This window comes from Oncorhynchus nerka, linkage group LG25, assembly GCF_034236695.1.
Source record: "Oncorhynchus nerka isolate Pitt River linkage group LG25, Oner_Uvic_2.0, whole genome shotgun sequence".
Classification (NCBI taxonomy): domain Eukaryota; kingdom Metazoa; phylum Chordata; class Actinopteri; order Salmoniformes; family Salmonidae; genus Oncorhynchus; species Oncorhynchus nerka.
In genome coordinates, this window is record NC_088420.1 from 45,401,015 (window position 1) to 45,413,838 (window position 12,824).

Consider the following 12,824-nt stretch of genomic DNA (forward strand, 5'->3'; position numbering starts at 1 on the left):
GCTTAAAAAATCCTTCTTTAACCTGTCTCCTCCCCTTCATCTACATTGATTGAAATGGATTTCACAAGTGACATCCGTAAGGGATCATAGCTTTCACCTGGATCCACCTGTTCAGTTTATGTAATGGAATGTGCCGGTGTTCATAATGTTTTGTACACTCAGTGTGTATGCTGATGCCTAGTCACCCTACCCCTATACATATCTAACTCTACCACGCCACTATCCCTGCACATTGTAAATATGGTACTGGCACTGACCCTGGAACTGACCTTGTGTATAGGCCACTTATTTTCTCCTGTTCTTCTTATTTCTATTTCTTGTGTGTTTTTATTCTACTTGACGTATAGTAGTACTGATATAAACTACTGCATTTTTGGGAAAGAGCAAGCAAGAAAGGCATTTCACTGTACTAATGCACGTGACAATAAAAAACAGAAACTTGAAACTTTTCCTTTGAGGAGTGGGACAGGGAATCTATAAATGTAGAACTGAACTACAATAATAGTTTTGATGCCTAGTTATTCACTTAGGGTTTCATTCATTCCTTGGTTCATTGTTTTGTCCATCCGTCTGTCTGGCCATCCATCCATCAATGTATTCAATCATTTATTTTTATGAAGGCAGTTAACCTTCAGAGCACAATGCAAGGCCATGGCTATCATCCCTCTCCTTCCTTATTGTTCAACTCATCCAAGCAAGGTGGACATTCCGCAGTTCAGGGGCATCCCCTCCGCCACCTCACTCTATCCCCTGCTTTCTCTCTCTCCATATCTCTCTCTCTCTCTCTAAGGCACAGACAGAGCACAGACACAGGTAAATGTGCTACATCAGTTACAGTAAGTACTGCTCCTGTAGCACACTTCAACCATTGCCTTTAAGAAGCTAAAGCTGCTTCTACTTGAGTGAAGGGAATGGATTTGGTCAATTATTCATGAAGGGGGAATTCAGACATGAGTTAGTGCAGAGTGGGGTAAGTTGAGCCATGTTTACATTCAGTATCACTCAGTACTCATTGTCACAGGGATATGTGGTAACACCAGGGCCTGGTCTATGTTAGAAGTACTGAATGAAATGCTACCACTACTTTTAAAAACCATGTCTATCTTTATTCCCCAAACACAATTCAACACAATTACATTTTTGTCTTAATCATTTTAAACTTATTTTAACACAGGCTTAACACCTAAAAAACACTTTTCACTTTTTTAAAGCACTTCTAACATAGACCAGGCCCTGGTGTTACCACATATCCCTGTGACAATGCCTTGCATTATGCCTGGGAAGAGTACATTACATTTGCTCAACTTGCCACATAGCAAATATTTTTACTATATTAGCCCACACTGCTACAAGGATGCACTTTCATGCTAGGTTCAGGACCTCAAATTGAAGCTTATAGAGACCCCAACTGATGCATAGAACAATCTTTAAATGATCTACTTTGGTTTAGATCGAAGCATCATGAAACCTCTAACACAACAAATAAAATTTGTCTTGGTGAAAACCTAACTTGCTTACGACTTTTTCCATGTTGTTTCTTCCTTCACCGACTCCATGAAATGGAATCTTCCTAAATATTTGATCAAATTATTAATTTTGTATTTGGTTTCCTAAAAACAAGCGGTGGCTCAACTAAGCGCTTTGCTCAATTTACCCCACTCTCCCCTACGCGTCCATAAAAATAACTTCATTCCCTTTTAATGCACTTTCCTCTCTACATATTCTGACCTTGAATTTATGCATGGGGAAAATCCAGTGCCAGCAAAGTACGCGTTTGGGGTGGAGATCAAAGAGTTGGAGGTGTAGCGGGTGTGTGTCTACAGATACGCCATATTCTGACCTTGACTTAATTCTCTCATAGTTCCGCAAGCTTTACGTGCGAGGAAACGACGAATAAGGTCGACCAAACTGTCGGTTGCAAGTGGAAAAACATCACATGTATTTTTTGCCCGATAGAAATAAGACCATTCTCGCAGGAGACAAATGTGAAACCAGTCATATGGCAGTAAACTGAATCAAATCAACATGACTGGTGTGCCGCTTCCTACAGTGAAGTATATGAAATGCTGTGCCGTTACGCAGAATTGAAATTGTATGGCCTTTTAAATAACTTGCAGGGATGACTCTTTGACGCAAGCCAAATGAGATGACAAGCCAAATTCGTGCAGTGACATTCGGGCCAAATGTAACCTCTATGTGCTCTAGAATGTTTTAATTTCAGCCTGGACTTTTCTTCATTTTTTGTAATATTTTCTTTTTTACAATTTGTATAATGTTAGATATTAGCCATCAGTAATACACACACACGTTATAAACTGTCACATTAATGGGCTTATTTTGTTTTTGTTTTCTCTCAATATTTAGCCTACATTTGGCATCATTCCATTACATCATTGGTTTTCCTTTTTCTCTGTCATGTCTGTGTGGTTGATCCTGTGGGTTCCTAGCAATAATGCATCATATTTACCGCACTACAAGTTGTTCCATAATTTGGGACATGTAGCTCACTTCATGGAATCATCATGGAATCATAATGGATCGCAGAACAAGCATGGCAGTTCAAACCTGGAGCCTGGCGCCAGATTTTTCCACCGAGTTGGGACGATTTCTTTACCTCTTTCTCTCTGGCTGTAGTTGGTCTCCACCGCCTAGCTCATGCAGCAAACCTGCTCTATGAACAAGGGAATGTTTGGTGGGAAAGGGGCCAAATCGGAGAGTTATGCTAATTGTCGCCATCTGTAGAATAATAATAATGAATGCCATTTAGCTGATGCTTTTATCCAAAGCGACTAACAGTCATGCATGCATACATTTTACGTATGGGTAGTCCCTGGAAGCAAACCCAATACCCTGACATTACACACGCCGTGCTCTACCAACTGAGCTACAAAGGACCACATTAGCCTAGCCATTAGCCTAAGCATGATACATGTGCATCCAGGTCAGTAGAGGCTGGTGGGAGGAGCTGGAAGAGGATGGGCTCATTGTAATGGCTGGAATGGAAAATCTGAACAGTCAAACATGTGGTTTCCATATCTGTGGTGTGTTTGATACCGTTCCATTGATTCCATTCCAGCCATTACAATGAGCCCATCCTCCTATAGCTCCTCCCACCAGCCTCCACTGATCCAGGTATACTTATGTGAGTGAGTCAACTTATTTGAATGACATTTCATATGATTGAATACTGTACATATCCTGATGTATATACAGTATTGTACCTGTTAGATATTTGGGACTTCCTGGGATGAGCGAGTTAGCCAGCATGCTGTTATTGTAATGGTTGCATTAACTCCCTGCTAATTTACAGTTATTTCTATTCTAACAGACAAATCACGAATCTACAACCATCAACATACTCTTGTAATGCACATCTAATGTGCTTCCTTGTGTCTATCATCAGGTACTTACATTTACTGTATATTGTACTACACTGAACAAAATGTTAACGCAACATGTAAAGTGTTGGTCCCATGTTTCAAGGGCTAAAATAAAAAATACCAGAAATGTCCCATATGCACAAAATGTTTATTTCTCTCAAATGTTGGACACAAATATGTTTACATCCCTGTTAGTGAGCATTTCCCCTTTGCCAAGATAATCCATCCACCTGACACGTGTGGCATATCAAGAAGCTTATTAAACAGCATGATTATTACACAGGTGCACCTTGTGCTGGGTACAATAAAAGGCCACTTTAGCATGCTGACTGTAGGAATGACCACTATAGCTGTTGCCAGAGAATTGAATTATCATTTCTCTACCATAAGTCGCCTCCAACGCCATTTTAGAGAATTTGGTAGTATGCCCAACCGGCCTCACAACTGCAGGCCAGGTGTAACCATAATGCCCTTTGGTGGGGAAAAACTCATTCTGATTAGCTGGGACTGGCTCCCCAGTGGGTGGGCCTATGCCCTCCAAGGCCCACCCATAGCTGCATCCCTGCATGCCAATGATTGTTTTGAAGGACTGACACAGTTGGAAAGCCTTCAACCAAAAGTTAAAGAAAAGGCAGAACATGTCCCATCATGCTTCACCCAATACTCACCATTGGGGAAGGCATTTCTTAATTCCATTCCTTTACTTTTGATGTGAGTGTATTGTTGTGAAATTGTTAGATATGACTGTTAAATATTTCTGCACTGTTAAAACTAGAAACACAAGCATTTCTCTACACCCGCAATAAAATCTGCTAAACACGTGTATGTGACAAATAAAATGTGATTTGATTTGATTTCAGGACATTATCAGGAAGCACTGGTACGTTATTGATGCTGTCCCACAATTGAAACCCATTTTAAATATCCCCCACGTTATGGTCACCAAATGTGAGAGACTTTGTGGTTAAATCTGATTACCCACCATCTGATTACCCCCCCCCCCCGGATCAGTGACCACCGCAGCAACATACGGACAGGTGAGACAAGCAATCTGGTTGCTGTTCATTTTGTACAAGCTGGACATCCTATTAGTTCTCTGAGATACATTGGAATAGAAATGGTCAAGATGTCATGCAGGGGAGGGGACATTGAGAGGACATTGAAAGGGGATCTTTCTGGATCCACAGGCTGAACACTTTCTCCTCTTGGCCTTAATGCCTGATGAAGACCTAAAGGTCGAACCATTGTATCATTAAAATCACCTGGGAGCACGAACAGCAATGTGTGGCGTTTTCCTTTCTGTTTTGCATCCTGCCCAGTCATGTGAAATCCATAGATTAGGGCCTAATGAATATATTTCAATCGACTGATTCCCTTATATGAACTGTAACTCTGTATAATCTCTGAAATTGTTGTATGTTGCGTTTATATTTTTGTTCAGTATATTTTTGTCATTGTACCCAGTCTGATATTGACATGCAAGCGAAGAATCCCGAATCTACAGCCATCAACATACCGTTGTCCTGCATATCTAATGTGCTTCCATGTGTCTATTGTCAGAATAATCACCAATCAGCTGGGATCGCTGGCTGTACAGTCCTTTCTTTAAAAACACAACACAAGAATGTTACGAAGTACAATCACGTGTGTTACACTGGTGCGGAGACCAGTCTTCTTTTCTGTTACATGTGCTCCATTTGAGGTAGAAAATAAACCTTATTACATGGTGAAAGCACCAATTTGTAAGTCGCTCTGGATAAGAGCGTCTGCTAAATGACTTAAATGTAAATGTAAATGAAACAAAATGTTGAATCATTTTGAGACTACAGGAGAAAGGGTCACTGCTATGTTAAACAACGGCAGTAATGGTTACTTTGATTGTCAACAGCCTTTTGGCCATTGTAGTCTTCTGATTGTAGAAAAACAGGGATCTCAAGTTGTCCCAGTTCAGGCAGGCAGCATGCAAGGGAGGGGCCTTACCTGGTGGGTCTGGAACTCACCCTTTTCAGTAAACATAAGGGAACAACTCTCAAAGAACTCGTTGCTCACCGGTGTAAGTTAGGTCTGAATACCAAATACTGAAAAGTGCTTCAATCAAAACGCATAGGAAAGGCATACACTTCCTAAGTCTGAATCAGGCCAAATGTAAGCATGAAACTAGCTGCGGGCTGTGGGTAGTATTTTTTTCAGCAGGTAGCCTTCCCTGAGCTGGCAAGGTGAAGAAATCTGCTGTGCTGCCCTTAAGCAAGGGAGTTAACCGCCAACTGCTATGATGATGATTAAGGCAGACCCCCCACTTCTCTGATTCAGAGGGGTTGGGTTATTTGTGGAAGGCACATTTCGGTTTAATGCATTCAGTTCAGTTGTGCAACTGAATAGGCATCCCCTATTTCTGCTGTAGGCAGGATGAACAAAAGGTTTCTCACAGATTTTGTATTCCTCGTGTTTTTTGTTGTTGTAGTGTGTGTGTGTGTGTGTGTGTGTGTGTGTGTGTGTGTGTGTGTGTGTGTGTGTGTGTGTGTTCAACCTGTTGGTTTTTCATGCCTGCAGGCAGAATCTCGGCCACCTTCACACACACTAAGTACACCGCGCTCCCTTAGGTGTGCCAGTTTGTGCTTGCTCGTGTCATCTCTTACACTGATAGTTGCAGTAGTGCATTCATAATGTAATATGATATATACAAATGGTGTCATTTGTTTATGACATTCAGATCATCATTATGAATATGGAATGTATACATGGTATTTGTGCTCTCTCTCTCTCACATCAAGTGAGGTTAATACACAAACAACATGCACTCATATTCATTAATAATTGATGTAACTAACACAGTTGTAACCTCTTAGATCTCATTAGGATAGAGAAGCATCCTCTTTCTGTACTGGCCAGGAAGGAGCCCTTGACCCCCTTCTTCCCAAGCGTGTTGCACACTGCCGTCATGGATTTAACAATGGGCGAAACTCCCTCCAGCCAATGCTTACACCAATGCAATGTTTATAAATCCACGACAGGGAGTGTGCAAGTTTTGGGGGAAGTGTGAAAAATGTAGATGTACCGCAAGTGTCTGTCTCACCTCAGAGGTTACAGGAGAGTTCTGGATGAAACCAAACATCCAGGTTCCATCATGTTGTTACCCTCTTATCTAATGTGTGACACTATAAACAATTTGGCAACATCACATTTTAAGTCCGTACCCACATATTTAGCTGTTGTCAAATTGTCATGAGCCATGAAATTACTGTGAGAATTTTTGTGTTGCACTTGAAGATAACAATGTTGGGGGTGTTCTGGTGGCTGGGTAGGCATGGACCAGTGATAGGGTTGATTGTTAACACTCTGCTGAACACAGAACACAGGCAGCACAGAGCTACTGCCCAGTTTGCAAAGCCCTTTTCTCACTCTATTAAAAGGCTACATCTCACAATACAATTATTTTTGTTTGAGTTCTCATTTACAGCAGCCTAGCCTTGACTCCTAATTTGCCACTATGTTGCCCATTCATATTGTCTCTACCATGTGTCATGTTCCTAGCTTTCCACAATACATTGAATATCTGAGTTGGAATTGACTGTGCCAGGAGAGAACTGCTTCACCGTCTGTATTTGACTCCCGCTAAGTCTTCGGGCTAAAGAGTGGAGATCAATAACTGAGAGTGCTCAATGGTTCATGTTTGCACAAGTAGTTTATTTGGTCACAGACTTCTTAACCGCAGTGGAACGGACTAGATCCCAGGATGCAAGCAGCTACCAGGCGGTCACATGGGGTTGGGTTCTCCGAGAATTCCGTCCCTATGCGCCACGCCCCCGCGCTTGGCGCTGTCCAGCACGCCAGGGCTGAAAGCTGCTGGTAGCGAGCAACCAGTAACTGCCTGCAGCGGTGGATTGCACGTAGTGCTGCATGGAACAGCGACAGACAGTCGGAAGATCTCACCGGATACTAAGGTGAAAGTTCAGTAGACCCAGGTCAATTCGCGGAGGAGACATCGGACAAATATGTGACAGCTTTTTGATTTTACCAGACGGGGGCATTTTATTTTTGCCTTTCATTGATTTGCTGTCACACATGAAACTCCTGAACCATTCGGTGGTACAACTTGTTACCACCATGATTTTGTATATTTTATTGACTTACTGTCTGTTTGTTTTTGGATATAAAACGGATGATAGACTGCCTTTCTTTCATGGGCATGTATTTGAGAACTCGCCGAAGGCATCAAAAGTGAATGGACTAAGCATTCCTGTGAAGCGCATCAACGCGCAAAAATGGTGTCCAGAATCGGGAATGCACTTGAAACTCTATGGGAATGGCAGCGAGGATTTCCACGTCTTTGCCCACCATAAACAGGGAAATATATTGCTTAAAACTTCCAGGATTTTGGACAGGGAAGATCGCTTCGAATACCTACTGAGTGTAAGTTTGTGTTGCCAAACATGCGTTTCAGCGGGCCATGTTGCCTTTCAGGTTGCGTCGGTGAAAGTGGATGTTTTGGACACCAACGACCACGAACCCACTTTTCGCAATGCAGACTTGAAATTAACTTTGAATGACGCGACTCCACTCCGGTCTGTGGTTTACACGATGGAAGCGCTTGATGCGGACAGTGGAAAGAACGCAGAGTTGACGTACTTCCCTGTTCCCAAAAACGGCAGTTTCTATGTGGTACCAAAAACTGGCGAAGTTTTGCTAATGGACTCCCTACTGGGCCTCCCATCTGCAATCAAGTTCTATGTTTTTGCTAAAGACCATGGTTGGCCCTGCAGAATCAGTAAGGGTGTTGAGATCACGGTTACCCCACGACAGTGGTGCCCACTGCACCCAGGCCAGCCAGGGGAGTTGGGCAGCCTGGGTAGGGCAGGGCGGATGCATAGGGCATTGTTGGACTCTGGTAGCATGGTCTTCCTCAATGTCTCCGAAGATGCAAGCATCGGTTCTGTCGTTATGAGCCTGAGCCCAGCCAGGTTTGAGGCAGCCTCCTTTGAGCTGGTTTATCCGAAGACAGATATTACCCCAATCAACGTGGGCAAGGAGAGTGGAGATATCGTGATAGCCATGCGCCTGGACAGGGAGACTGAACCGTTCATCGAAATCACTGTCAAAATACAAGATGAACGAGGTGTGTACTATGTACTAAATCTGCACTTAACTGGGTGCATGTCTCCTTTGCGATATGTGCAGAGTGGTAATTCCATAATGTAATGGAAAAACGGCTATTACGCATGCATTATATGGCACTTAATAGCGCAGGATTTTACGACCATCTGGATAGCTGAATTACAAGTCTCCCTGCAGTCACCATCCCTCAGTAATGCCCCAAGAGAGCATAATATACATTAGGACACTGACACTGGTCAGAAAAAAGCGTTTAGAGCGGACTAGCTACAATACATTCAACAGGTACACGTGACAAGGTATCACATTACCTGCTTCAGTGTGAGGAATGTACACAGATTATTTGTCATTATGACATGCTCATACATTGATATAATGAACCTCATGTTTATGTGTAACTCTAACAGCTATATGAACTTTTAACAGTTATTTTAATTATGGCTAAATAACTGCTGGGTATAGTCAGCAGAGAGTTATGGCCTCCATAGACATACTCTAAGTAGACTCGGCTGTGAAGTTGTTTCCAACATGAATCCTTTTGGATTGGAGATCCAGTGTGATGTCTCTCTCTCTCTCGCTCCCCCTCTCTCTCTCACTCTCTCGCTCTCTCTTTCTCTCCCCATCTCTCCATCCATCTCTCTCGCTCTCTCTTTCTCTCTTTCTCTCCCCATTTCTCCATCCATCTCTCTCACTCTATCTTTCTCTCGTTCTCTCCCCATCTCTCCCATCCATCTCTCTCGCTCTCTCTTTCTCTCCCCATCTCTCCATCCATCTCTCTCGCTCTCTCTTTCTCGCTTTCTCTCCCATTCTCTCCATCCATCTCTCTCGCTCTCTCTCTCTCTTTCTCTCCCCATCTCTCCATGCATCTCTCTCACTCTCTCTTTCTCATCTGCTGGCATTAGACCTTTAATCCTCCTCTCATTCGCTCACTCCCTCCCAGGGATTTGGAGAGGCACTGCATGCCGCACTCAGGAAACAACCTCTGGCATTCTTGGAGGGAGAGAGAAATTATGTGAAACCCTGCAGTGTAATTGTGTTGACAGTTGTTGTGTGGCCCCTAGTGTTAGGGCCCCTAGAGTTGGGGCCCTTACAGAGATGATGTTGGAACTTGGCACCGTGGCCAATGATTTGCTTTGGTTTTATAGTGCCAGTGTTTGATTGTGATGCACAGCAGCGTGTGAGAGCTTTTATTGCTTCCAGTGTTGGGACAGGGGCCAATAATAATATATGTTGGTTGTAGTGCCAGTTTTCCAGTGTGCCCAGTGTTCAATGATGTTCATGTGAAAAACTTGTAGGGATTTTGTTAGAATAGCCTATTGTTGTTCGGTGCACAGCATGTGTTCATTGATGTGTAAGTGTCTGTATGTATGTATATGACGGATGCAAATTTGTACCAAAATCACAATTCTTTCTTGAGAATGAATAATGTTCATGCAACCCGATGTTTTCTGAGAAAATCAATTCCCAATTCTTTCCTTCTTGAGAACATATGAATACTCCTATATATTGATGTTGTGAGGCGAGGACTATTCATTTGCCAACTTGTCTCTGCCTGATTAAAAATGAGCAATTTCTTATGACTAGCTTGCCAGACAGTTCTTTCTGCTTCTTTTGTGGGTTGGTCTTTTTTTAAATCCTTTCAAAAGCAGACTACCCATCAAACATACCTCTTTTTGTGTTTAAACACATTTTCTGCTGTATTTCATTTGATGTGTGTTTTGCACCAACAGTCCTTCAACTTTACTATTCTCTACTGCATGTGGTTTGCTTTGGTTTGCTTTTTCCAATATGGCTGTGTGGTGAAACAAGTAATTATGGCATGGAGGCCCATAGGGATATTAGGTGACCGGTGTGGCTAAAGTTAGCATGTGGCCCAGTGGCCTCTTGTCTACACCCCAGACAGCCCTATGAGATCCAGGAGAGAGTGAGCTGTCCATGGTACTGTAGTCTCTCTCTCTCTCTGTCACCTCTACACTAGCAGCTGTGGAATCAGCAGAGGGAGACTGCAGGAGAAGCCAGTGAATTAGGTCATCACGATAGACACTGGTAAGGTGTCATGTTGGATAGAGGCTAAGGGAACTCTCCATTAGTCCTGTCTAAAGATTTGGTTTCCACAAAGGCCATCGGCATTAGTAGCTTAGTTTCACAGAACAGAATGTATTAGCTGATTCTCTTTGACTAGGACTTTTTCCTGCCCCTCTGTTGAAATCTGTTTATCGTATTGGAAGGGGCAGGAGATTTGAGAAATATTGAGCAAATTGGACTGGAGTGATTCCCCTGTCTTTTTTTTTTTTACATCTGTGGGCGTGGTTTGGAATGAAGACGTGGAGCTGTGTTTTAGCTCATAGCAATCACACAGGCTCCTATTTATCAAGCGTTTCAGAGTAGGAGTGCTGATTTAGGATCAGTAATTCCTTCTAGATCACAATTAATACAATTACATGGACAGCGAGGGACCTGATCCTAGATCAGTACTCCTTGATGCTTGATTCGTACGGCACCTGAGCTCAGCCTGTTTGTCAGAAAATGCGAGTTCTCTAGTTCTAGTCATCCTCTTCCCTAGTTGCCTCAGGCTGTATTTAATCCAATTTCCCATTTTCTCACTGCCTCTCCCCCAACTAAACATTAGCATATTCCCCCTGTGATGTGAAATGAATTGGAATGAGACCTGATCTTATTTCATGTGTAATTTGTGAATCTGGGGCTGTATATTTAATATGGAAAACAATTTCAGAATGCCATGCCATCTGCATTTATTCAATTTGTAAAGAAACTCCAGCTGTGGCTGGTGTGTGTTTGCGTGTGCGTGCGCCGTGTGAGTGCGTGTGTGCGCACACGCCCGTGTGTGTTCGTGTTTATGTTCACCTCTCTGTGGTGGGCCCTAGTTTTCACATTCATAACTCCTTTCTGTAGTACATTGTCAATGCATTCATAAGATCCTGTCTATTGTTCGATTTGTCTAATGCTATACTATACTTCTGTTATTTTGGAATGCAGTTGACAGATTGAGGTGATAGAGGTGAACTATTCATGAGAAAGACTTTGTAGAGCCACAACCTCTATCTGTCATTCCAGAAATATCTTTGTTTACTGAGATCAGTTTCGCCTCAGCGTCACGGTAACGTACTCCTTGTTGGCGTTTCCCCTGTAGCGTCACCGTAACATACTCCCTGTTGGTGTTTCCCCTGTAGCATCACTCTAACATACTCCCTGTTGGCGTTTCCCCTGTAACGTCACCGTAACATACTCCCTGTTGGCGTTTCCCCTGTAACGTCACCGTAACATACTCCCTGTTGGTGTTTCCCCTGTAGCATCACTCTAACATACTCCCAGTTGGCGTTTCCCCTGTAGCGTCACGGTAACGTACTCCCTGTTGGCGTTTCCCCTGTAGCATCACCGTAACATACTCCCTGTTGGCGTTTCCCCTGTAACGTCACCGTAACATACTCCCTGTTGGCGTTTCCCCTGTAGCGTCACCGTAACATACTCCCTGTTGGCGTTTCCCCTGTAGCATCACCGTAACATAGTCCCTGTTGGCGTTTCCCCTGTAGCATCACCGTAACATAGTCCCTGTTGGCGTTTCCCCTGTAGCATCACGGTAACATACTCCCTGTTGGCGTTTCCCCTGTAGCGTGACGGTAACATACTCCCTGTTGGCGTTTCCCCTGTAGCATCACCGTAACATACTCACTGTTGGCATTTCCCCTGTAGCGTCACCGTAACATACTCCCTGTTGGCGTTTCCCCTGTAGCATCACCGTAACATACTCCCTGTTGGCGTTTCCCCTGTAGCGTGACGGTAACATACTCCCTGTTGGCGTTTCCCCTGTAGCGTCACGGTAACATACTCCCTGTTGGCGTTTCCCCTGTAACGTGACGGTAACATACTCCCTGTTGGCGTTTCCCCTGTAGCGTCACGGTAACATACTCCCTGTTGGCGTTTCCCCTGTAGCGTCACGGTAACATACTCCCTGTTGGCGTTTCCCCTGTAGCATCACCGTAACATATTCCCTGTTGGCGTTTCCCCTATAGCGTCACCATAACATACTCCCTGTTAGCGTTTCCCCTGTAGCGTCACCGTAACATACTCCCTGTTGGCGTTTCCCCTGTAGCATCACCGTAACATACTCCCTGTTGGCGTTTCCCCTGTAGCGTCACCGTAACATACTCCCTGTTGGCGTTTCCCCTGTAGCGTCACCGTAACATACTCCCTGTTAGCGTTTCCCCTGTAGCGTCACCGTAACATACTCCCTGTTGGCGTTTCCCCTGTAGCGTCACCGTAACATACTCCCTGTTGGCGTTTCCCCTGTAGCGTCACGGTAACATACTCCCTGTT

At 43.7% G+C, this 12,824-nt stretch overlaps 1 protein-coding gene across 1 annotated transcript in view; it reads left to right on the forward strand.

The window, feature by feature from the left end:
• The first annotated feature begins 7,442 nt into the window (after positions 1-7,442).
• LOC115108926 (neural-cadherin-like) overlaps positions 7,443-12,824 on the forward strand; it is a 141,981-nt gene continuing 136,599 nt past the window's right edge. The window contains exon 1 of the mRNA XM_065009804.1: positions 7,443-8,493. Within this exon, the coding sequence (XP_064865876.1) occupies positions 7,443-8,493 (1,051 nt within the window). The remainder of the gene's footprint in view (positions 8,494-12,824) is intronic.